Raw genomic sequence first — 27,404 nt, 5'->3', positions numbered from 1 at the left:
CGGATCAGGTTCTGAGCTAATACAACTAGGGAGGGGAACATCGTCAGGGATGTGCGTTATCTCCACGCTGTTCGCACCTCCATGATGGAACCATTAGCCCAACATATTAGACAGCACATAGACATACATGGTTGAACCTAGGTGAAGAGCCCATAAGATAATGTGTTTGCGGATGACATCCTGCTCACACTGACTAACTCTCAGGAATCTCTACAGGGGTGATGCAGAGCTTACAAAAATATGGGAGACTGTCGGGGTTTCGGGTGAACATGGGCAAGTCAGAGATAATGGGGGTGGGCCTGCCGAGGAGTTGGAGTTATCACTGCGCCAGAAATATCCCTTTCGTTGGGTCACTCGGATCACTCGGTCACTGAGATATTTGGTGATTAATCTTACAGCTAAAGTGGCAGATATATATGAGGCCAACTTTCCCCATACAGTTCGGGACTGTTCCAGAACTAGAGAGATGGGAAGGGCTGGAATTATCATGGCTGGGAAGGATATCAGCTGTAAAAATGATGGTCCTGCCAAAGATTTTATACCTTTTTATGGCATTGCCCCTGCCGCTCCCCAAACAATTCTTTCGCCACCTACAGCGCAAAGTATTCGCTTACATACGGCAACATAAACCACCTAGAGTGAGGGCAGATATGTATCAACCTAAAGATAAGGGGGGGCATGGGGGTAACCCAATTTCGCTCCAGTACCAATCAAGCCACATAGCTACGTGTGCTAGCGGCATGGAGCACAAACATCTTAAAGCCCTGGCTACAAATCGAGAAACACTGGTTGAGTATGGAGCGGCCAGACGCTATACTATGGGCTCCGCAGAGACAACTATTAGCATGTATAAGACAGGCACCCCCCGCAGTACGTTTCCCCCTGCAAACTTGGAGTACCCTGCGCCAGAAGTTTTTACCAGGCAGGAAATACTTTAGTCGTATGAAGATACAGACAGCTATGGGCTATCCCGTAGGGGCAGCAGATAATGTGTTTAGAATATGGAAACAAATGGGGTTTGGTAGCTTTAAATCAAATATGGGCTGATGGGAATATGATACCATTTGCAGATCTCCAAGAGGATTTGATCTACCGATGTCCATCTGTGTCACTATAATAGAATCAGGATTAGGTAAACCGGTCGAGCTAAGGGGAGCTAACTGAAGGGGATACTGTCATAGAAAAAGGCTATGGGAGGGGGATGCCAAAGAGAGTGTATTTCCGATTATATAGAGCGGTAGGATCATATTATAACCCACTAGAGCGTTACACCCAAAGATGGGAAAAAGCTTTCCAAATAAAATATGATACCAAAAGGTGGGAAAAAGCACTGATGTATATGCTAAAAGTATCTATTTCTAGTTCTCTAGTGGAAAATGGTTATAAAATGTTGTATTAATGGTATCTGACACCCAATAAGATAGCAAACTGTATAAGAAAGAAAACAGTTGTGCTGGAGGGGATGCAAGGAAATAGGTGATATGGCTCATATCTGGTGGACATGCCCTAAGGCACAGAAGTACTGGTTAGAGTTGACCCGGATGCTAGGAAAAAATCGTCGGGGAACAATACGACTTGAAGGTGGAGACATGCCTACTGCATTTTCAACCGACAGGAATTCCATCAATAACGCACCGCCTGGCCTCAGTGTGGCTGGTCGCAGGGAAGATTGCATTAGCTTCGGCATGGAAACAGCCCTCAATGCCACCAGTGATAAAGGTGGTACATAAGATGGATTACCTCTACCAAATGTCTAAAATGACTGCAATAAAGGAAGGGCGGATTATACAATTCCATAAACAATGGGACAAATATACAGCATGGAGACTGACAGATGGTGTGGACCTGGATGCACCTAGAATAATAACAGCTCCTTAATCTCATCTCATGGCTTCCACTACCATCTCTATGCTGACGACACCCAGCTTTATCTCTCCACACCAGACATCACTGCGGAAACCCAGGCCAAAGTATCGGCCTGCTTATCCGACATTGCTGCATGGATGTCCAATCGCCACCTGAAACTGAACATGGCCAAGACCGAACTTCTTGTCTTCCCACCCAAACCCACCTCTCCTCTCCCTCCACTCTCTATTTCAGTTGATAACACCCTCATCGTCCCCATCTCATCTGCCCACAACCTCGGTGTCATCTTCGACTCGTCCCTCTCCTTCTCTGCACATATCCAGCAGATAGCCAAGACCTGTCGCTTCTTCCTCTATAACATTAGCAAATTCGCCCTTTCCTCTCTGAGCACACCACCCGTACTCTCATCCACTCTCTCATTACCTCTCGCCTTGACTACTGCAACCTACTCCTCACGGCCTCCCACTTAGCCATCTATCCCCCGTCAGTCCATTCAGAACTCGGCTGCACGTCTTATCTTCCGCCTGGACCGATAGACTGCATATCACTCCTCTCCTCAAGTCACTTCACTGGCTTCCGATCAGGTACCGCATACAGTTCAAGCTTCTCCTACTAACCTACAAATGCACTCGATCCGCAGCCCCTCCTTACCTCTATACCCTCATCTCCCCTTACGTTCCTACCCGTAACCTCCGCTCTCTAGACAAATCCCTCCTTTCAGTACCTTTCTCCACCACCGCCAACTCCAGGCTCCGCCCTTTCTGCTTTGCCTCACCTCAAGCGTGGAACAAACTCCCTGAGCACATACGCCAAGCCCCCTCCCTACCCATCTTCAAATCACTGCTCAAAGCCCACCTCTTCAATGTCGCTTTTGGCACCTAACCACCACACCTATACTTAGAAAATCTAGACTACACCAACTGACAGTTTGTCCTTTAGATTGTAAGCTCCACCTGAGCAGGAAACGTCCTTCTTTGTTAAATTGTACAGCGCTGCGTAACCCTAGTAGCGCTCTAGAAATGTTAAGTAGTAGTAGTAGTTAATCTGGTTATAGAGCAAAGATGCAACATGTAGGAATAATGGTCATTAGCAATAATATGTGTTAGTTAGGGGGGTGGGGGGTAATGGATAGAACATTCAGAAAATGGTTTAATCATTGTTATCAGCATATGTTCTATGTATGTAAAAAATTTAATAAAAATACTTAAAAAAAAAAAAAAAAAAGAATAGGTGGGGTATAAATGTAATAATAAATAAATTCTGATTTCCTGACTTTTGTCCATTTATCCATGACACAAATATTTTGAGGGGAATTCTCAAAGCCGTTCTAGGACAAAACAATGTTTTATGTGAGAAATGGACTGTCTATCCTTTGTGCTAATAAGAGTGCATTGATTACAATGTGTGTTTACAGTGAATGACAATATCCTGGGGTTGTGTTAGAACGGATGCAAATCATGGTAACAAGTGGGAAAAGCATATGGGTAATTTGAAAGGGTGGTACCCAAACATGCTGTTTGGAAAGAGTAATAAAATGAAACGGTGTTAAATCATTAGATGTCACTGTCAACAGTTTTCAGAGGATAGATTCTACATTTTAACCACAGGGTGCCACTCCCACGATAACAGGTATTGTTGTGTTTCATCACCATTAATTGGCAGTACACATAGCAACCAGGGGCAGCTACACGGTTCAGTCACTAGCTGTCACAGTACATAGCAACCATGTTTCAGTAACCAGGTTTTTACATTACATTATTAGTTTTCTAGCCTGCATGTACCTGCAAAATTCAGAGTGGATGACAGGAAGATAAATAGGTTACTAGCACTAATTCACATACTCTGATCCTCCCTCCCAATTTTTTTATGGATACATATGCACAAGAGGGGTATCAGAAATTTAGTTTTGACCTTTAACAGGTTATTGGTTTTCTTATAGGCCATCCCATTTCAAGTCCCAACCTTAGGTCTTAAATTCCTCAAACGTTTACCCCTTCAATGTGCTTGCTAACTTATTTAAACAATTATACTATCCAAAATTTATTCCAACTCTTAAACTTTAAATCCACTGCACAGGAAATGCACTACAACATAACTAACACAACAAAATCAACATCACAATGAAAAGCGATCTAAAAGAAAGCACTTAGCTTTTGTAGATTTTTGCATCTGCTGCCTACTTCAGTATTGGGCAAGACTTGACGCACACACATCAGGAAATCAGGCTTTAAAGTCTTAATGTCGTTTTGGCATTATCAAATACCTGCTTCTGGAGTTCCCCTACAGACAGTTCCTCACTCTAACATCCTCCTTCAACCTCCAGCTATGTTCCACCACCCCTACTCACCGTGATGGCCATTGCCTTGACCTCGTCCTCTCCTCTTCCGGCTCACCCTCCAATTTCCACACCTCAGCTCTTCCTGTCTCTGATCATCACCTGATCACCTTCACACTTCTTCACCCTCCCCCTCAGCCCCGCCCAACATTAACCACTACTTCCAGGAATCTCCAGACTATTGACCCTCCCACCTTATCATCTAGTATTTCTAATCTCCTCCCCTCCATCATGTCCTCTGAGTCTGTTGACGAGGCTGTCTCCGCTTACAGTGCCACTCTCTCCTCTGCTTCCTGACACCCTTGCAACCATCCACCTCCCGTCCCACAAGGCGTACTAATCCCCAGCCCTGGCTGACCCCTTGCATCCGTTACCTTCGCTCCTGCGCCCGATCTGCTGAACGCCTCTGGAGGAAATCTCGCACCCATTCAGATTTCCTTCACTACAAATTCATGCTATCCTCCTTCCAGTCCTCACTATTCCTTGCCAAACAGGACTATTAAACCCAATGGACTAATTCTCTCAGCTCTAACCCTCGTCGTCTCTTCTCCACCCTTAACTCCCTCCTCAAAGTGCCCTCCGCTCCCACCCCCCCGTCACTCTCTCCTCAATCACTGGCTGACTACTTCCGCGACAAGGTGCAAAAGATCAACCTTGAGTTCACTACCAAGCCACCTCCTCCTCTTCACCCTTCAACCCTCTCCCTCAACCAACCAACCCAGACCTCCTTCTCCTCCTTTCCTGATATCTCCAAGGAGGAAACCGCCGCCCTTCTGCTCTCCTCAAAATGCACCACTTTCCTCTGATCCCATCCCCACCACTTACTTAACACCATCTCTCCTACTATCACCCCCCCATCTGTCATATCCTCAACCTCTCTCTCATCCACTTGCAACTGTCCCGACACCTTCAAGCATGCTGTAGTCACGCCACTCCTCAAAAAAACCCATCACTAGACCCTACCTGTCCATCCAAACTACCTGCCCCATCTCCCTCTATACCCTGCCTCTCCAGTACACTGGAGCGCGCAGAGTCACCAGCCGCTGCCTTGATTTTCTCTCCTCTCCATGCCATGCCTTGATCCGCTTCAATCCGTTATTCCGCCCTTCTTCACTCGACAGAACAGCACTTTCTAAAGTCTGTAATGACCTGTTCCTTGCCAAATCCAGAGGCCACATACTCCATCCTCATCCTCCTGGATCTATTCCCGCCGCTTTGACACTGTCAATCATGACTACTTCTTGCAACACTGTCCTCATTTGGGTTCCCAGGGCTCTGTCCTCTCCTGGTTCTCCTCCTATCTCTCCCACCGCACCTTCAAAGTTCACTCTCATGGATCTTCCTCCACCCCCATCCCCTTACCTGTTGGTGTTCCCCAGGGATCGTCCTTGGACCCCTTCTCTTCCATCTACACCTCTTCCCTGGGCTCCCGATCTCATCTATGGTTTCCAGTATCATCTCTATGCTGATGACACCCAACTGTATCTCTCACACACCAGACATCACCGCGGAGACCCAGGCAAAGGTAATCGGCCTGCTTATCCGACATTGCTGCCTGGATGTCCAACCGCCACCTGAAACTGAACATGTCCAAGACCGAGGCTTATCGTCTTTCCACCAAAACCCACGTCTCCTCTTTCCTCCACTTTCTATCTCAGTTGATACACCCTCATCCTCCCCGTCTCATCTGCCCGCAACCTCGGATTCATCTTTGACTCCTCTCTCTCCTTCTATGCGCATATCCAGCAGATAGCCAAGACCTGTCGCTTCTTCCTCTTTAACATCAGCAAAATTCGCCCTTTCCTCTCTGAACACACCACCCGAACTCTCGTCCACGCTCTCATTACCTCTCGCCTGGACTACTGCAACTTACTCCTCACCAGCCTCCCACTTAGCCATCTATCCCCCCTTCAGTCTGTTCAGAACTCTGCTGCACGTCTCATATTCCGCCAGAACCGATATACTCATATCACCCCTCTCCTCAGGTCACTTCACTGGCTTCCGATCAGATACCGCATTCAATTCAAGCTTCTCCTTCTTACCTACAAATGCACTCAGTCTGCTGCCCCTCACTACCTCTCTACCCTCATCTCCCCTTACGTTCCCGCCCGTAACCTCCGTTCACAGGATAAATCCCTCCTCTCAGTACCCTTCTCCACCACCGCCAACTCCAGGCTCCGCTCATTCTGCCTTGCCTCACCCTATGCTTGGAACAACCTTCCTGAACCCTTACGCCAAGCCCCCTCCCTGCCCGTCTTCAAGTCTTTGCTTAAAGCCCACCTCTTCAATGCTGCGTTCGGCACCTAACCCTTACCGTTCAGTGAATCCAGACTGCCCCAATTTGACTGCCCCGATCGGACCGACCGTTCACTTGTCTATTAGATTGTAAGCTCTTTGAGCAGGGACTGTCTCTCTTTGTTAAATTGTACAGCGCTGCGTAACCCTAGTAGCGCTCTAGAAATGTTAAGTAGTAGTAGTAGTAGATCGCTACATATCAGAGAAATAAACAAGCATTAAAGGTTTAAGAGAATGTGAACACTGTGTTTAAAACATTGCACATACAACATTTTATGACCCACTAAAGGCTAACCTCTCACACTGGTCAAAGAATGACCACATACCAATAGACAGCAAGAAGCTCAACTTCTGATAGCATCTTCCTTAAAAACTTTAACAGAGGCACCCCTCACATACAGCTAATGATGCATAAATGACATCATAAAAACATCAACTTGAAACCAGTCAATCTTGTGGTTTAAACCATGAGGTTCCACTGTCATCAAATTAAAAATACATTTTCTTTCTTTGTTACGGAGAAATTGTATTGACATCCCCTCTCGACGCAAAATTCGAATAGTTTCTAACACACAAAACCTTAAATGCCCAAATTCATGCTGGAACTGCAAACAGTGCTCTACAAGAGGGGCAGTCAATTTACTACAGCGCAATCTGCTTCAGTGCTCAATTAAATGAGTTTTTAAAGTAAGCATATGTTTTTACCGACATACACTAAGGTACAAGGACACCAAATTGCATAAATCCTCTTAATTTGATGACATGGTTGTTTAAACAAACATTTATCTCCTGCTATAGATAATGGGCAAAAAGTACTTCAAAGGGAAATGTCCCTGACAAGTCTCTATAGATTCTAAATCAAACAAATCTGAGGACAGTAAGTAATCTCTTAAATTTCTGCTGCTTTTAAATGCAAACACAGGAGGCTTACGACAGCATGGGTGCAGTTGTAAATTAAGCCAGTGCTTCAGGATGGAATGTTTAACTGCTTGAGCTCAAACAAAATAAGGTAAAACATACACTATTGGATGTAGGTTATCTCTGTGAAGAATAAAGCAAATAGGAACGTTCAGCCCATCTATCTGTCTTATAAGCTACCTTGATCACTCTTCACGGGCATCTCAGAGACTTGGTGGAGAGAGGATAATCAATGGGACACTGTGTTAACAGTGTACAAATTGTATCACAATGATTTCAATTACCCCAATATTGACTGGATAAATGTTTCATCAGGGAGTGCCAGGGAGATAAAATTTCCAGGAACTGACAAGAGGTGGAGCCATTTTGGATCTGGTCCTTGGTGGCATGCAGGATATAGTGCGAGAGGTGGCTGTGTTGGGTCCCCTGGGAAACAGTGATCATAACATGATCAAGCTTGAGCTACTATCTGTGATGAACCCGCAAAGGAAATCTACTGTAGCTGCATTTAATTTTTGCTAGGAATTATTAAGAAAGGGATGGTGAATAAGACTGAAAATACTATAATGCCTTTGCGCTGCTCCATGGTGCACCTGCACCTTGATTATTGCATTCAGTTCTGGTCACCGTATCTCAAAAAAGATATAGTGGAATTAGAAAAAGTTCAAAGAAGAGTGACCAAAATGATAAAGGGGAAAGGCTAAAGAGGTTAGAGCTCTTCAGCTTGGAAAAGAGATGGATGAGGGGAGATGTGATTGAGGTCTACAAAATCCTGAGTGATGTAGAACTATTAGAAGTAAATTGATTTTTTATTCATTCCAAAAGTACAAAGACTAGGGGACACTCAAGGAAGTTACATGGAAATACTTTAAAAACAAATAGGAGGAAATAGTTAAGTTCTGGAACTCTTTGCTGGAGGATGTGGTAACAGCGGTTAGTGTATCTGGGTTTAAAAACGTTTGGTCAGATTCCTGGAGGAAAAGTCCATAGTCTGCTATTAAGACAGACATAGGAAGCAACTGCTTACCCTGGGATTTGTAGTATGGAATGTTGCCACAATTTGAGTTTCTGCCAGGTACATGTGACCTGGCTTGGCCACTGTTTGGAAAACAGGATACTGGGCTAGATGGACCCAGTATGGCTACTCTTATGTTCTTATGCAATCCTGATGTTGAAATCTTTGCATCATAGTGGCAGCTTTATCTTTAAACTCTTTAACAGAGGAACAAATTCTTCTTAGTTAAAGGAACTGCCCAACTCTCTCAGTCTCCTAGGATGATCGCTCTGGAACTGTAGAATGGTATTTCTGCCTGTGTTTTTTCATTAGATGGAATACTCAAACCCATTCTCTATGACTGTAATTGTTAAATCTAAGATATGTGCCAAAGCTATCGAAAGATAATCATCGAAGCAAGTAACACACCGCAAACCTTTAATCCAGATTAATTCTTCAAATTAATACTCTTTAAGAGAGAGTATTATTTTTAAGAGATGGCATTAATATACCTAGCCACGTCATTTTGTCTTTTCTGCCTTTAGGTTAAAGACAGTATTATATATAAGCCATGCCTCTACACTGTCCATACAATTTTGAACTAACAGTGTTGGAATTGACACCTTACTCTCGACCGGAATAAGAAGCTTGTCATCTGCATAGATGTAATAATTTAGTTTCAGTATGAACAAATTTGTCTAAGGAACTCATCACATTGAACAGAATTTTTATGCAACCCAAATGCATAATTCCACAGTGTTTTTTTTTTTAATTGTTTTTGCTTTAAATCTTAGCTGCCAATTTCTGGACCATTTCTTAAGCTTCACTAGATCCCTCCTAGGGGTGTCTACCCTATTGCATTATTTTATTATCATGCACAAAGAGACCAACAGCCCTTCTGCAATATTGTTTACAAAAATGTCAAACAGAACTGGACCAAGAACTGATCCTTGCCTTACACCACTGGTAACGTCTCTTTCCTTAGTGTGAACCCATTTATAACAGACCTAACAAAACACGTGAACTTTATGTTACAAAATAGTCTCTTCCCGAAGGAGAAAGGAAACATCCTACTCACCCCCATACCCAAAGATGCAAAGAAAAATGCTAGTGAGCTAACCAACTATAGACCAGTAGCACCCATTCCCCTAATAACCAAAATAACAGAAGGGATGGTGACCAAACAACTCACTAATTATCTAAACAAGTTCTCAATATTAAATGACTCCCAGTCAGGATTCCGTTCTAACCACAGTACTGAAACAGTACTAGTTACGCTCATGACTAATTTCAAACAAATGATTGCAACCGGCAAGAACATACTACTTCTACAATTCGACATGTCTAGCGCCTTTGACATGGTTGATCATGGAATTCTACTACACATCCTCGAATACTTCGGAATCGGAGGCAATGTTCTCAATTGGTTCAAGGGGTTCCTAACCACACGCTCATATCAAGCGACATCAAACTCAATTACATCAGCCACATGGACACCTGAATGCGGAGTTCCACAGGGATTCCCCCTTTCACCATCCTTATTCAATCTAATGATGATACCCTTGGCCAAACTACTATCAAACAAAAACCTCAACCCATACATATACGCTGATGACCTAACGATCTATATCCCATTTAAACAAGACTTAAAGGAAATCTCAAACGACATCAACCAAAGTCTACATATGCATTCATGGGCAGATGCATTCCAGCTGAAACTTAATGCAGAAAAAACCCAATGCTTAATACTCACCTCTCAACACAACTCGAACAAATTTACCACCATCTATACACCAAAACTGAACCTACCAATCTCGGACACCCTAAAAATTCTTGGAGTTACCATTGATCGGCACCTAACACTAGAAAATCACGCGAAAAACACAACCAAAAAGATGTTCCACTCAGTGTGGAAACTAAAAAGAGTAAGACCATTCTTCCCAAGGACTGTCTTTCGTAAATTGGTTCAATCATTGGTACTTAGTCATCTAGATTATTGTAATGCACTTTACGCTGGCTGCAAAGAGCAAATACTCAAAAAAAACTCCACAGCCCAGAACACTGCAGCTAGACTCATATTTGGGAAATCAAAATATGAAAGTGCTAAACCCCTACGAGAGAAACTACACTGGCTCCTACTCAAAGAACGCATCGCGTTCAAGGTGTGCACCCTAGTTCACAAAATCATCCATGGTGATGCCCCAGCCTACATGTCAGACCTGATAGACCTACGACCCAGGAATGCTAAAAAATCATCCCGCACATTCCTTAATCTTCATTTCCCCAACTGCAAAGGTCTAAAATATAAACTAATGCACGCATCAACCTTTTCCTATATGAGTACACAATTCTGGAACGTGCTACCGCGCAACCTAAAAACGATCTACGAACTAGCCAGCTTCCGCAAAGTACTGAAGACTCATTTCTTCAACAAGACATATCACCAAGATCATCACATGTGAAATCCTCCACATGTACCCAGAATTATCTTAAAATGTTTTCTTGTTATCTTACTATTATGCTTTATCATTATCATGTAACCCAAAATCCTCTGTAATACCAATTGCCTATTCTCTTCTCATTTCCACTATTCATGATGTATTGTAAGCCACATTGAGCCTGCAAAGAGGTGGGATAATGTGGGATACAAATGCAACAAAATAAATAAATTTACAGCTTCCCTTTGTCACCTTCCAGTCATCCTGTTTCTAATCCAATCTGTCACTTTAGGTTCTATACCAAGGGCATTCCACCTCCACGGGAGAATATTCCAGGCATCCACCCCTTCTCCATGAAAAAAATTCATTCTGCTAATTTCTCTTATCAGCACTGCGTAACCCTAGTAGCGCTTTAGAAATGTTAAGTAGTAGTAGTAAAATTTGGAATTCTCTTCCTAAATCAACCAAGTTTACAGATGATTACCTAACTTTTAGAAGTCTTCTAAAAACACATTTCTTCAGTCTGGCCTTTCTGAATACAAAGAACTCTATTTGAATTTTACCCACACCCTTTTCTTAATATCGTTTCTCATCTAGTCCAGCCTAATTATGCCCTCACCTATCCACCCTTGCTTATTTGTTTGCCCTTGAGATAGTCTAAATCCCTGCTTACTTCACACGTAATAATTTGCTTCTTGAACTTATTGTAATTTGTGTTATATTCTGTACATTATTATGTTTTATTCACTTTATTGTTTGTTTCTAAGCCACATTGAACTTGAGTCTATTTCGGGCTAATGTGGAGTATAAATGTCATGAACGAATGAATGTCATGAATGAATATTGTATGTGTGTGTTAGATCCATAAAGTAAAAACAATAGTTTAGAAAGCTAGTACAGCAATAAATGAATAATGGGTTGATGTGCTAATACAGGTGAATGCTACTATTAAATATGAAAAATTATAGCTTTACAGTAATCGGGTATGAAACAAACTTATAATTCAGACATGATGAACTACAGCTGGATAAAAATAGCTTCAGCAAGTAATGTAAATGCAGAAAGTGAATGTCCATGGAAGTAAAACAGTCTTTTCAATGTTCAGTGGTTGTAGAAATGTCTATAGTTTCATGGATAGAAAAATTACTTTTGTAGCTCAGTTCAAGTAGTTTTTTTTTTTTTTTGAGTACCTGATTTTGTCATGGGTTTCATCACTGTGTTTTTCATTCTCTGCAGCTAAAATGTGGTGCATGTGGTGCAATTGGGCACATGAGAACTAATAAATTCTGCCCCCTTTATTATCAAACCAATGCTCCACCTTCAAACCCTGTAGCCATGACAGAGGAGCAGGAGGAAGAGCTGGAGAAGACTGTCATTCACAATGATAATGAGGAACTCATCAAAGTGGAGGGTACTAAAATTGTCCTTGGAAAACAGCTGATTGAAAGGTGAGAGATCAGATGTAAAATAGAAAAGATGTGAGAAGACAAAGTGGAAAACGATTGATGAGGAAGAGTGATAGTGATGGAAGAATGTGGTTGGACTTGAGACCGTATTTAAAGAATGAGTAGTGGATGGAATAGTGTGGAGCTGGAACAAAAGGTACGAGGATGCAATGAGAATAAGAAGGAAAGTGTCCTGACCAGTAATTGGGGAAAATATACAGCAAGTACTAGATGGTGGTGGAGGTTGGATGGGGATAGAAATAGAACAGAATAGAATTTATTATTTCTAATTCACCCTTATCCAGGACGGATTAGAAATAAAAATTTAAGGGGATGACATGGGGAATGAAAATTTAAACTTACTCTTGAGAGTAGAAATGGACTTGATGTGAAATAAATAGTACTTTAAGCTTTGAAAGGGTTTTACATCTGAAACCTGACTAATAAAGTATGATGAATGAGACCTTGAAAAGATAACATTTGTGGCATCTCTGTTTCTGATTCAAAAGTGCGGACGAAGTTCGTAGGAAATCACTAGTCCTGAAGTTCCCTAAACAACAGCTTCCTCCCAAGAAGAAACGCCGAGTTGGAACTACAGTCCACTGTGATTACTTGAACGTGAGTTCAGTTGTGTTTGAAAAATTTAAAGCAAAGTGTTATCTGTATAGATGCATTGCCGTTGTATTGCATTCCCAGTCTCTGTGTATGTAAATGTACTTTGTGATAGCAATGTATGCATACCCATATGTACTGTTGTATCCACAAAACCCCACAAATCACATATCATAAATAAATTTGTGCTTATAGCATTTGAGACACTTAAAAATTCACAGTGTTTCATGGACATACTGTCTCAATCATTATAATCATTGCACAAAATAAATTAAATGTGCATATACAAGTGTCCATAAAATTATAAAAATTAATTTAAAAACATGGCTGTTTTAACAAATGCACTTAACCTTTGCTGTCTGGAGTCCCTGACAGGCCATGTTTCACTACCGTGCTTCAGGAAGACCTCCGATCCAATAAACCTTCATCATTAATCAATTCAAAATTTATCTAGAACAAAAAGTAAAAAACAAAATAAAACAATCATTAGAAAACTTTTTATCTGTAGCCTTCACACACCAAACATACTCCACAGCAGATGGTAGTACAGCTGTAGTAAAATAACATGCAGCCCCACCCCTATAGGTGCCATTAGTTGTCTTTTCATCCAGTCAAATTCACAAAAAGGCCTGCCATTCAACCTCACATTTAAGCTCATTGGAGAAGCAGTTCTCTGTGTGGAAATCCATCGCTATTCCCTGCATTGCAGCCTCTTCGACAAGTTACCTGGACATTGCAACGTCGTCTTGTCCAAAACCACAAATCACGAATTCTCCATTGAGTGTCTGTCACATGTATGATTATCTTCCAGATGGTGAGAGGTTATATGTGTGTTCCCAATGCAAAGAGTTCCTAGCTCTCAGAGAAGGAGTCCGTTCTCTTTAGGCTAGACTAGAAGACTTGAAGGAGCTGAGGGGAACAGAGAGGTACATAGAGGATATGTACAGGGACGTTGTAGAGAAGTCCCACTTCAAGTCTGGTAGCCCCTGTGCTACCTTGGAGGAGGGAGGTCTCCTAAAAGGAGAGCATCACCCTGGTGAAGTACTCGTGTAGCCAGGACCTGCCCACCAGGGGATGCAATATCCTCTCACATCAAGGATATGTCTCCAAGAACTTCTGCCCAGGTGGGAAGGGTTAGGACGGCTGTTGTAGTTGGTGATTCGTGTTCCTACACTGGCATACTCTTCACCCACCACACTGGATTCTGCTTGCCTCTGGGCGAGTCTCCCACCTGCATGTTAATTCCCCGGTGGTTTCTAAGGACATGGAGACCACAATCCCAGGTGTCCCACAGTTCTTAGAAAACACCCACAGACCGAGAACATAAACTACCAGGATTCTGAGTCAGTCCAGTACAACAAAGCTAATAAACTAACAGGTTTATTATCAGAACATGGTAGAACAGTGTAGAACAGTGAATGGTAAAAAGGTATAAATAGCAAACAGTAACAAGTAAAAATAACATTTTTAAATGAACTTCTGTTACTTATTCTTCGTAATTGAGATTAGGGCTTTGTGCATTTCTTGGGGTATCTCCTAACATTTTGTTTATTTCTTATTGCTTCTAGAGACCGCATAAGTCCATCCACCGCCGAAGAACAGATCCAATGGTTACACTCTCCTCCATTTTGGAGTCTATTATTAATGACATGAGGGACCATCCTAATGTAAGAACTCTGCAGTTATTCATTCTTGTAATGTGATTTCATTTCCTTGTTTTGTGCCAGAAAATCCACAGCAGTATCAAGAACCCCCCCCCCCCCCCCCCCCCCCCCAGAAGTCTCACAATGGACACTTGGAGGCAATTTTCATAGAAAGGCTGTTACTTCTTTTGCCCATGGACTTTGTAGCTAATTTTGAGGGAGAAACTACCCTTCTATTTTCTCTTTGAAAATTGCCTACACACTCCATGGATCAAATATTCCTGAGGATTTGCCCTTGCGAAATTCTCATGCGAAACACTGTCTGTAAATTTTCAACATCAAATTTGTGTGTGCTGTTTATCTTAGGAATATCTCTTTCTACTCAATTAACAGTTTATGCACTCTGACAGCCTGCATGTAAATAAAAACAAAAAATGGAAAATAAGGTGATACCTTTTTATTGGAAAAGAAGTGTCAAATATAACAGCCAATCCAACATCACAACAGGCAATAGAAGTCATTAAAAAAAACTGGAACTCCCCAATGAGTCATGGGGCCTAGAACCTCAGGTGCTTGGTCTTGACTGAAATCTTCATTGCTCGTAAGTCTGCCAAATTTTTGAAAAAGACAGCAAATGTTTGTCTCAATGCAGTTAATTTGGGCATTTGAAAGAGGAAATCTAGCTTCTGGAGAATGTGGGATACATTTGGCAGTGATTTTTGCTTCCAGTTCCATGCCAATGACAGCTTAGCTTCTGTAAAAAGGTGAATAGCCAGCTTATGTTGATCCACGGTAATGGTCTCTGGCTTAAAGTGTAATAAGTCACACAAAGATCAACAAATGTGAACTCCTACACATATATCCAGAACTGCCTTACGATACTTGCTTGTTATACTACTATCATGCTTTATCATTATCATGTTTACCCAAGATTTTTTGCAATACTAAATGTCTATTTTCTTATATATTTTCACTGTTCATGATGTATTGTAAGCCACATTGAGCCTGCAAAGAGGTGGGAAAATGTGGGATACAAATGCAATAAATAAATAAATAAGCAGCTTTTCCACCCGCTGAGGATAAGGTTTCTGCAAAATCTGGTGCAATAAATCTAGCACGGAGGCCCAGAAAGTCTGAACCAAGGCACATGTCCACTTGATATGGAGGAATGTGCCCTTCTCCATGCAGGCCATCCAGCAGCAGTCTGAAATTTAAGGGTGTGTTTTGTTCAATCACTCAGGAGTAGAGAGTTGCACGGGGACAGAAATCCTACCCATCCCCGCCCGTCCCTGCTGTAATCTTACCCGTCCCCACCCATCCCCGCTGGAATCTTACCCATCCCCACCCATCCCCGCAAAAATTTAAACCATCCCAACCCGTCCCCACCCGTCCCCGCAAGAATTTAACCCATCCCCACCCATCCCCGTAAGAATTTAATAGTACATAAAAGAAAGTTCCAGTCAGCTCCCTTTCTGGATTTGAGCCACAGCACTGTAGGCAAGGAAGGAACGGAAGTTGGAACTTGGAACACTCTGGTGCGCACATGTAAGATTTGTCTCTGATTCACTGGCAGTGTGTGCTGAAAGGTCGCCACATGCACGCGCCAGTAGGTCAGGTGACATCTGATTCTCGTGCCTGTGTCAGAGCTGAGGTCTGTGCACCAGCCTGGGAGCAAAGAGGATTAATAGTAACATAGTAAGTGACAGCAAATAGACCTGAACGGTCCATCCACTCTGCCCAATAGTCACACTCATGATCAATTCATCATTAAATCAACGAGTGTGATATTATATACTTGATTATGGTCTTTCTTTCGTGTTTCTGGAACAAAGACCACAGGAGTCTATCTGGCCCCATCCTTATGTTCCAACTGCTGCAGTTGCCATCAAAGCCCACTCCAGCCTATTCTACTACTACTACTACTACTTAACATTTCTAGAGCGCTACTAGGGTTACGCAGCGCTGTACAATTTAACAAAGAGAGACAGTCCCTGCTCAAAGAGCTTACAATCTAATAGACAAGTGAACGGTCGGTCCGATCGGGGCAGTCAAATTGGGGCAGTCTGGATTCACTGAACGGTAAGGGTTAGGTGCCGAATGCAGCATTGAAGAGGTGGGCTTTAAGCAAAGACTTGAAGATGGGCAGGGAGGGGGCTTGGCGTAAGGGTTCAGGAAGGTTGTTCCAAGCATAGGGTGAGGCGAGGCAGAATGAGCGGAGCCTGGAGTTGGCGGTGGTGGAGAAGGGTACTGAGAGGAGGGATTTATCCTGTGAACGGAGGTTACGGGCGGGAACGTAAGGGGAGATGAGGGTAGAGAGGTAGTGAGGGGCAGCAGACTGAGTGCATTTGTAGGTAAGAAGGAGAAGCTTGAATTGAATGCGGTATCTGATCGGAAGCCAGTGAAGTGACCTGAGGAGAGGGGTGATATGAGTATATCGGTTCTGGCGGAATATGAGACGTGCAGCAGAGTTCTGAACAGACTGAAGGGGGGATAGATGGCTAAGTGGGAGGCCGGTGAGGAGTAAGTTGCAGTAGTCCAGGCGAGAGGTAATGAGAGCGTGGACGAGAGTTCGGGTGGTGTGTTCAGAGAGGAAAGGGCGAATTTTGCTGATGTTAAAGAGGAAGAAGCGACAGGTCTTGGCTATCTGCTGGATATGCGCAGAGAAGGAAAGAGAGGAGTCAAAGATGACTCCGAGGTTGCGGGCAGATGAGACGGGGAGGATGAGGGTGTTATCAACTGAGATAGAAAGTGGAGGAAGAGGAGAAGTGGGTTTTGGTGGAAAGACGATAAGCTCGGTCTTGGACATGTTCAGTTTCAGGTGGCGGTTGGACATCCAGGCAGCAATGTCGGATAAGCAGGCCGATACCTTTGCCTGGGTCTCCGCGGTGATGTCTGGTGTGGAGAGATACAGTTGGGTGTCATCAGCATAGAGATGATACTGGAAACCATGAGATGAGATCAGGGAGCCCAGGGAAGAGGTGTAGATTGAGAAGAGAAGGGGTCCAAGGACCGATCCCTGGGGAACACCAACAGATAAGGGGATGGGGGTGGAGGAAGATCCATGAGAGTGAACTTTGAAGGTGCGGTGGGAGAGATTCTCATTTGTGGAACACAGACCGTAAAAGTCTGTCCAGCACTGTCCTCATGTTCCAGCCACTGAAGTTGCTGTCTAAGCCCTTTCCAGCCCATCTTACACCAGATTGCCGTGTATGAGACACAGAACATACAAGTCTGTCAGGTATCAGCTCTAGTTCATCACAGCCAGAGTCGCCATCTAAGTGTCACTTGAGATATCCACACACATGCAGCCATTTAAAGTTAGCTTTTATATAACTTCCATTTTCTAATTAGAGATCCTCTGTGTTCATCCCACGCCTTTTTGAATTCCGTCATCATTTGTGACTCTACCACCTCCTTAATGGAAGACTTTCCACATTTATGCTGTTAAAGCAAGGAAGAAGAGGAGGAGGAGACAGCACTCAAATAAATTGGTATTCGGTAGATGAGAGGCTAGTGCAGGTGCAGCTTACACTTCCACGGGAACCCCGCAGAACTGCTTCCATCCCCGCGGGAACCCCGCAGAACCGCTTCCGTCCCCGCGGCAACCCCGCAGAACCGCTTCCATCCCCGCGGGAACCCCGCAGGAACTGCCTCCGTCCCCGCGGGAATCCCGCGGGTTCCGCGGGATTCCCGCGGGGACGGAAGCCGTGCAGCTCTCTACTCAGGAGTATAATACCATCGGTAGAAAAATTTTAAACCATTTTCAGAAAGATTACTTGCTACTGTAGGTTTAAACAAATATTTAAAACCCTTCTCCCAGCTCTCAAGTGGAAAGGTAGAATGAAAATCAGCTTCCCATTTGCAGGTGTGCCGGGAAGAGGTGTAGAGTAGAATAACAAAGCTAAATACAATCGAGAAATGCTCCCCTTCCCTCTCCCCCCCTTCCCTCTCCCCCCCCTTCCTCTCATGGCCCTTTCCAGATTAGTTTCAGCCAAGTAAGATTCCTATGGGCCTTGCGATAGAGAAAGTCCCTGACCTGTCTATAGTGGAACAAATCTTTCCCTTCAAGCCCATATTCCTCCTGAAGGTCATTAAAGGGCACAAATTCCCCCCCTTTCCAAAAATTGCCCCAAGGTACGCAATCCATTGAAGGCCCTTCTCTTATACACTGGGTCCTAGAGCCTGGTGGAAAGCTTGGAGATATTGTAGGCCAGTGGCAGAATGACTACAAGCAATTGAAGAAAAAATTTATTCTGGATTGCATATCACATAGTCAAGGGGTGACCAAGACCCAGGGTACTCATCACAACCATACGCCAAGAGATCCTCCGTGGCACCCATGGAATCACATACAACAAGAGTGTTGCCACCCAGCCCATCCCAATGTAGCCACTATTTAGAGGTACCAAGAGTCCATTCCGTAAGGACCTATAATTGTGCTGCCTGATAGTACAGCTCCAGATTAGGGACACCCATTCCCACCTTAGAAATTGGTTGAAAAAGCATATGTGTACCCACCCTTGGAGGACATTTTTGCCAAATATAAGCAAACATTTTACGATTGAGTTGCAAAAAAAAAAAAAAAGAAAAACGCTTAGGAAGAGGGATAGGGAGGGCTAAAAACAAATACAATAGTTTAGGCAACAGCATTATTTTGAGTGCCTGAATACACCACAGCCAGGAAATCGTGAGACCCTCTCATTTATCCAATTCCTCAAATAATTTGCAAAGTTTACCAGGAAAATTAGCCGCATATAAACCCTTCATCATAGCTGTAATATGCACCCCTACATATTTAATAGATTTACGCACCCATTAGAGGAAGAAGCTAGTTTTCAAGCAGTTCAGTATTGATTCCGCTAGATGCAGCTTCAAAATTTCTGACTTGGTCATATTGACCTTAAAGCTGGATACCAAGTCATAGTGTGTGAGAACTGCAGTGATGCCGCCTAAGCGATGCCTCTAGAGACGTGAAAGCAAGGAAAACATTGTCCCATGAAGAGCAAGAAGCTAGTGCTCACTGGGGCCATCATTCCCTGAACTTCACGATGCCTGTCTAATCATCTTGGCCATAGTTTCTGTGGCAATAGCAAAGAGCGACAGTGAGATGACGGCGTTCGCGCACCTGATGGGTCCCCCGATCGTAATTCACAAGGGCTGAGTATAATCTGGAAGCTAGCTAGGGGGTACTTATACAGCAAATGTACAGGCAAGATACTTGGCCCACTATCCCCATAGTTTGTAACGCAGGCCAAACATGAAAGGTCAGCACACCCTGTCAAAATATGGCCAGCTTGGTCATCTCATCAAATGCCCGCAAAAATCCCGCAGCAACAAAAGTGTCAATGGGTTTGTAAATTTATCAGTGAACTGTCCAAACCCGGGGCTTGTTATTAGGAAGACATTTAATCGCCCACTGAATGTCCTCCAGCGCCGCAGTTTGGAAAGCGGGCCAAACTTGCCAATTAAGCAATCTAACTACCTGATCTTGGTTGCTCTATAAATTTTTAATGATAGTGAATAATCATAATGATGCAAAATCCTTGCAAGTACTGCTGTTAAAATTGGAATGATTTAGGTTGGATGTAAATGATTACTGCATACATGAAAAATACTGCTCTAACTGAACAGTCCAGTGCATTGTTGTATAAAAGGAGTAATATTTTTGATGTTCACCTTATTTCTTTAAAATGCACTGATCTTTTCAGACTTACCCATTTCATACTCCAGTTAATGTCAAAGTAGTGAAAGACTATTATAAAATCATCACCCGGCCAATGGACCTGCAAACATTACGTGAGAATGTCCGCAAACGCATGTACCCATCACGTGAAGAGTTTCGAGAGCAAGTGGAACTAATTGTAAAGAACAGTGCAACATACAATGGTAAGTAACATAGTAGATGTGTAGGATCGTTATCACAGCTAATAAATTATCTGCGTCCAAGATTTCCCAAACAGAACTATCTGCACACAGACTGCTCCAGCACTCGGTCTAGGGGGCGGGAACCTTGGATTAGAGCCTATACTGTTCTTCCGAAAGAAAGGAATGCGACTGTAAAAGCAAGCTGGAATATAATATTAGATTATTATAGTATATCAGATAAGAAAAATATAGGTAATGTATACAAATATTTATTTATTTATTGCATTTGTATCCCACATTATCCCACCCTCTTTGCAGGCTCAATGTGGCTTACATAAATCATGGATAGTGGAAATGAGAGGAGAATTGACATTTGGTGTGACAGAAGTAGTTGGGTAGCATGGTAATGGAAAACAAGATAACTACTACTACTACTACTATTTAGCATTTCTATAGCGCTACAAGGCGTACGCAGCGCTGCACAAAACATAGAAGAAAGACAGTCCCCTGCTCAAAGAGCTTACAATCTAATAGACCAAAAAAATAAATAAAGTAATCAAATCAATTAATGTGAACGGGAAGGAAGAGAGGAGGGTAGGTGGAGGCGAGTGGTTACAAGTGGTTACGAGTCAAAAGCAATGTTAAAGAGGTGGGCTTTCAGTCTAGATTTAAAGGTGGCCAAGGATGGGGCAAGAACGTAGGGGCTCAGGAAGTTTATTCCAGGCGTAGGGTGCAGCGAGACAGAAGGCGCGAAGTCTGGAGTTGGCCAGTAGTGGAGAAGGGAACAGATAAGAAGGATTTATCCTGGATGCGGAGTGCACGGGAAGGGTGTAGGGAAGGATGAGTGTGGAGAGATACTGGGGAGCAGCAGAGTGAGTACATTTATAGGTTAGTGAAGAAGTTTGAACAGGATGCGAAAACGGATAGGGCCAGTGAAGGGTCTTGAGGAGAGGGGTAGTTAATGAGTAAAGCGACCCTGGCGGAAGATGAGACGGGCAGCAGAGTTTTGAAACCGACTGGAGAGAGGGAGAGGTGACCTAAGTGGGAGGCCAGCAAAAAGCAGAGTTGCAGTAGTCCTAAACGAGACCATAAGGCATTCTTTACATTGCTAGATATGTGTGGGGATTCACAAGTTTTGGTTTTTGTGGAAGGAGTGGCCTAGTGGTTTAGGGTGTGGACTTTGGTCCTGGGAACTAAGGATCTGAGTTCGAGTTCCTGGCACAGGCAGCTCCTTGTGACTCTGGCAAGTCACTTAACCCTCCATTGCCTGCCGCTTGAGCCTGCCAATGAGTGGGAAAAAGTGCGGGTACAAATGTAACAAAAAAAAAATATATCTGTCGAAGAGATGTGTCTTACAGTTGTTTGCGGAAGTTGGTCAGTTCATAGGTCGCTTTTAGACACTCTGGCAAAGCTTTGGCTGAATACAAAATTACTGCTGATAAAAATTACACTCGTATGTCACACTACTAAACACTAGTTCTTACTGGGTTACCAGATAAAATTACACCACTGATAAGTCACACTATGTTACGAGGTAGTATGTTATTAGCAGCTCCTCCGGATCACAAGTATGACGTCACCAGCCTTCTGCTCAGGTAATTACCACTAACTAGCCCCAGACTAATAGGAAATAAATCACTGTGTTGCTCACCAGGCTGACCTCAGGGCCGTCTCTCGGGAGCTGGCACGGGATACTCCACAGACTCAAGCTGGATTCACAGCGAGTCTCAGTCAGAGCTGGAACGGGAACTCTGCAGCAGACAGGGAGGGCACAGGTCACTCAGTGCAGGTACAGCTGAACCACGATACTTTCCTCCCGTTACACAGTTCATCAGTTGGTGGACCTTATTAGGTCTCACTGGTCTTCTTTCCGCCTCCACCTTCTTCCAAGGTTTCTGACTAACTCCTCTCTCCTTGTTCCCGCTCTCCTGAGTCCCTGATACCCAGGTGACCAGCCGGGGCCAATCTGGATCTTCCTTGGCTCACTGCAAGCAAGAAGGGTCCGTTGTTCTTGACCTTCAAGTTGTTACATTTTGGTATGCATTTCTGTTTCTCACCCGCCTTGCTGGAGCCAGCCTCCCAGGGAGATAAGAGGGGCCTGGTTTGCCCACAGCATGTCCTTGGTGTTGAGCTTCTGCTGTAATTTTCCACAAGCTGCAAAGCTGTTTCTTGCTGACACAGAGATGTGCGGGTCAGGGGTGCAGCCATCTTGTTGTAACAGGATGTCATAGGCTTGTATAGGCCAAGACCAGCAAGGTGAGACACACAGGGAAATACTCCTACAGATGACGGCAGAAAAAGACCTGCACGGTCCATCCAGTCTGCCCAACAAAATAAACTCATATGTGCCACTTTTTGTGTATACCTTACCTTGATTTGTATCTGTCATTTTCAGGGCACAGACCGTATAAGTCTGCCCAGCACTATCCCCGCCTCCCAACCAGCCCCGCCTCCCACCACCGGCTCTGCCACCCAATCTCGGCTAAGCTTCTGAGGATCCATTCCCTCGGAACAGGATTCCTTTATGTTTATCCCATGCATGTTTGAATTCCATTACCATTTTCCTCTCCACCACCTCCAGTGGGAGAGCATTCCAAGCATCCACCACTCTCTCCGTGAAAAAATACTTCCTGACATTTTTCCTGAGTCTGCTCCCCTTCAATCTTATATCATGCCCTCTAGTTCTACCCGCCTTCCCATCATCCGGAAAAGGTTCGTTTGCGGATTAATACCTTTCAGATATTTGAAACGTCTGTATCATATCACCCCTGTTTCTCCTTTCCTCCAGGGTTTACATGTTCAGGTCCGCAAGTCTCTCCTCATACGTCTTGTAACACAAATCCCATACCATTCTCGTAGCTTTTCTTTGCACCGCTTCAATTCTTTTTACATCCTTAGCAAGGTACGGCCTCCAAAACTGAACACAATACTCCAGGTGGGGCCCTCACCAATGACTTATACAGGGGCATTAAAACCTGTTTTCTTCTGCTGGTCACTCCCCTCTCTATACAGCCTAGCAACCTTCTACTTACGGCCACCGCCTTGTCACACTGTTTTGTCGCCTTCAGATCCTCAGATACTATCACCCCAAGATCCCTCTCCCGTCGGTACATATCAGACTCTCACCGCCTAACACATACGTCTCCCGTGGATTTCTACTCCTTAAGTGCATCACTTTGCATTTCTTCGCATTGAATTTTAATTGCCAAACCTTAGACCATTCTTCTAGCTTCCGCAGATCCTTTTTCATGTTTTCCACTCCCTCCCGGGTGTCCAGTCTGTTACAAAACTTAGTATCATCCGCAAAAAGGCAACTTTACCTTCTAACCCTTCAGCAATGTCACTCACAAATATATTGAACAGAATCAGTCCCAGCACCGATCCCTGAGGCACTCCACTACTCACCTTTCCATCCTCCGAGCGAATTCCATTTACCACCACCCTCTGGCATCTGTCCATCAACCAGTTCCTAATCCAGTTCACCACTTCGGGTCCTATCTTCAGCCCGTCCAGTTTGTTCAAGAGCCTCCTGTGGGGAACCGTGTCAAAAGCTTTGCTGAAATCTAGGTAGATTACGTCTATAGCACATCCCTGATTTAATTCTCCAGTCATCCAAAGAATTCAGTGAGATTCGTTTGGCATGATGGAGTCTGATGGAGTAGTGCACAGTCTCTTTATTCTTCAACTCTTTTAGGTGTTTCTCTTCAGAACTTGCATGGATCATCCAAGGTAAATTATGCTTAAAGGTGGAAAAACTTTGTTAAAATATAAATGGATTTGTCTCAGTTCTGAGATGTTTCAGGTTTCTCTGACATGAGACCAAACTTCAGACTGTGTGTTCATACAATTTCCATAAACACAGTTGCTACAGCTGCAAGTTCGCATCATGTGATTGCTACTGTTTTGTAGCACAAGTATATGTTAGCGAGAGAAAATATGAAGGTAAATACTTCTATGATCTTTGGTCTTCGAAGCTTGGTTAAACAGCTAAACATGAGGGTGGGGAAAAGGTGGGAAGGATGGAGAATGAGTTGGGGTTGTGGTTTTCATACAAAATCTTGTTCATGATCATTTGTTATGCTTGGAATTCTGGATAGTCTTGCTGTTTGCATTTCTGCTTACTTTATGTATCTTTTGATGGATAATAAACAGGTAAGTAACTATATAGTCACCATCATAGGAGACCAGGCAAGATGAGCATGCAAAATGGAGAAGTGGAAATGAAGGAAAAAAAGGATGACAAAGAAATTCTTTGTTTAGAGAACAGAAGGAGCAGTAAAAGACACTTCTCCATCGACAAGCAGGAATTGAGTAAGGCGAGGAAAACCCCCCAGCTCTCCAGAGCTCAGAACAAAGTATAAAGTTCAGACGGCATGTACAGCAATCTCAGCACTTCAGTTTTTTTTTTTTTGCTCTGCCAAAAAGACATTAAAAATGTGTTGTTTTTTTCATGCATTCCTTAAAACGATTTATTGTGTTTATTCTTTTACTTAGTTTAATTGCTTGATATACCACTTTTAGGAAAATTGAAATGTGATTTACAATAAAAATTGAAAACCTTAAAAACTACTTAAAACTATAACAGTTCATACAAACTGACAACTACTGTGAAATACAATTCTGAGAACATAAACATACAAATAACTGTAAAAAAATATTTAAAAGACAATAATAGAAGGATCAACAAAGGGGAACTGCTACATTATTCAAAGGACTGCATAAATGCCCGTGTCTTTAATTATGATTTAAATGCATACAAAGTAATACCAGAATATTAAATTAACAGGACTAGTATTCCAAAGTGAAGGTGCTTGGTAACTTACTTAAACTCATCAAATTTGATCACGTTACCCCCTCCCTCCTCCTGCTTACTCCTTCATTGTTTGCTGATTTCTTAAATAATTTAGCACAAGATCTTGAGGTTGACACACAAATCTCTTTACACAGGGTTGCCAACATATCGGGCTTTGCTTATAATTCCCTTCATTCCTTCAAGAGACTTCCGTTCTGCATCACAGCATTTCTCTGTTTATTTATTTTATTTTTGTTACATTTGTACCCCGCGCTTTCCCACTCATGGCAGGCTCAATGCGGCTTACATGGGGCAATGGAGGGTTAAGTGACTTGCCCAGAGTCACAAGGAGCTGCCTGTGCCTGAAGTGGGAATCAAACTCAGTTCCTCAGTTCCCCAGGACCAAAGTCCACCACCCTATCCACTAGACCACTCCTCCACTCCAGTTTCTCGTTCTCATCTTGACACAACAAGGCATTGTATATTATTTTATGTCACTCCTTCACTTTGGAATTCTCTCCTTTCACTCTCTGAACTGAGCATCCATGTTTAAAATTTAGATCGGCTCTAAAAAACACATCTCTTTTCCCAGTCTTTTCAGGATTCTACAGGACATTAGGTGTATGCTTTGACTGTGCTTCTCCTACCCAACCCTTCCTTTCCGTTTCTTATCCTCCACCTGTTTCTACTCTCTTTCCTATTTCTGAATTGCGATTCAGAAATAGGAAAGAGGAGTGGCCTAGTGGTTAGGGTGGTGGACTTTGGTCCTGAGGAACTGAGTTCGATTCCCGGCACAGGCAGCTCCTTGTGATCTTGGGCAAGTCACTTAACCCTCCATTGCCTGCCGCATTGAGCCTGCCATGAGTGGGAAAGCGTGGGGTACAAATGTAACAAAAACAAAAAATAAAATAAATAAAAATAATTGTAAACCGCTTTGTTTGTTCAAGCACCATTAAAAATTAGCTGCAAGATATCTTAACTGAACTCAGGGTTCTTCCTCTGCCCACAGTTTGGGAGAGAGATCCAGAACTTTCATACTCTGAGTTTTTAATCTGCTTGGGCTGTGGCCATGACTGAATATAAGCATTGTGTTTGTATGGCTTCACGAGCCCAAAACAACCACCTGAACCAACTTAAAAGCATTATGAAGCAAGGGAAGAGGCCTCTGCTTGTCCGGAAATAAAAAGAAGAGGGCATAGGTCGTGTTTATTTTGATATACCACCAATCACACTGTATCTAAGTGATTTACAGTTCAAAATTGGGAATGAAAAGGGGACAGAGAAATAGAAACAGAGAAAAATGGAGGCAGATAAGAACCATATGGCCTATCCAGTCTGCCTATCCATACCATCTACTCTCTTATCACTCCCTTAGAGATCCTGTGTAAGTTGTTCCCGAGTGGTCTTAAATTCAGGTACTCTTGTCATCTCCACCACTTCCACTGGTAAACCATTACGAATTCGCCATCCTTTCCATGGAGAAGCATCTCCGCATGTTACTTCTCAGTCTCTTCCCTTTCACTTTCATCCTATGTTCCCTCGTTCCAGCGATTCCTTTCAGTTGAAACAGATTTGCCTTCTGTTCATTTATGCTGCATAGGTATTTAAATGTCTCTATCGTAATCTCCCCTCTCCCGCATTTCTTCCAAAGAATACATATTGATATCTTAAGTCTGTCCCAATATGCTGTATGATGAAGACCCCTGACCATTTTAGTAGCTGGACCAACTCCATCTTGTTTATAGATTGTGAAAAACTACAAGAGGACCTTACGAGACTGGGAGACTGGGCCTGTAAATGGCAGATGACATTTAATGTGAACAAATGCAAAGTGATGCATGTTGGGAAAGAGGAACCCAAACTATAACTACGTCATGCAAGGTTCAGTGTTGGGAAGTCACGGACCGAGAAAGGGATCTAGGTGTCGTCGTTGATGATTCATTGAAAACGTCTGCTTAATGTGCTGCTGCGGCTAGGAAAGCAAAATAGATTTGGGATCTCATAAGGAAGGGGATGGAAAACAAAAAATAAGGATATATCTGCTGTTGTATCGCTCCATGGTGCGACCGCACCTCGAGTATTGTGTTCAATTCTGTCGGCCGCACCTCAGAAAAGACATAGTGGAATTGGAAAAGGTGCATAGAAGGGCGACAAGATGATACAGGGGGATGGGACGGCTTCCTATTAGGATAGGCTGAAGA

General features: G+C 43.3%; 1 protein-coding gene across 1 annotated transcript in view; it reads left to right on the top strand.

Moving 5' to 3' along the window:
* TAF1 (TATA-box binding protein associated factor 1) overlaps nt 1-27,404 on the top strand; it is a 493,091-nt gene that overhangs the window by 282,694 nt on the left and 182,993 nt on the right. The window contains 4 exon segments of the mRNA XM_030210565.1: nt 12,083-12,294; nt 12,801-12,909; nt 14,472-14,570; nt 20,255-20,432. Of these exon segments, the coding sequence (XP_030066425.1) occupies nt 12,083-12,294; nt 12,801-12,909; nt 14,472-14,570; nt 20,255-20,432 (598 nt within the window).

This window comes from Microcaecilia unicolor, chromosome 7 (assembly GCF_901765095.1).
Source record: "Microcaecilia unicolor chromosome 7, aMicUni1.1, whole genome shotgun sequence".
NCBI lineage: Eukaryota > Metazoa > Chordata > Amphibia > Gymnophiona > Siphonopidae > Microcaecilia > Microcaecilia unicolor.
Note: the sequence above shows the minus strand (reverse complement) of the source record. Positions and strands in the feature narration are given on the sequence as shown.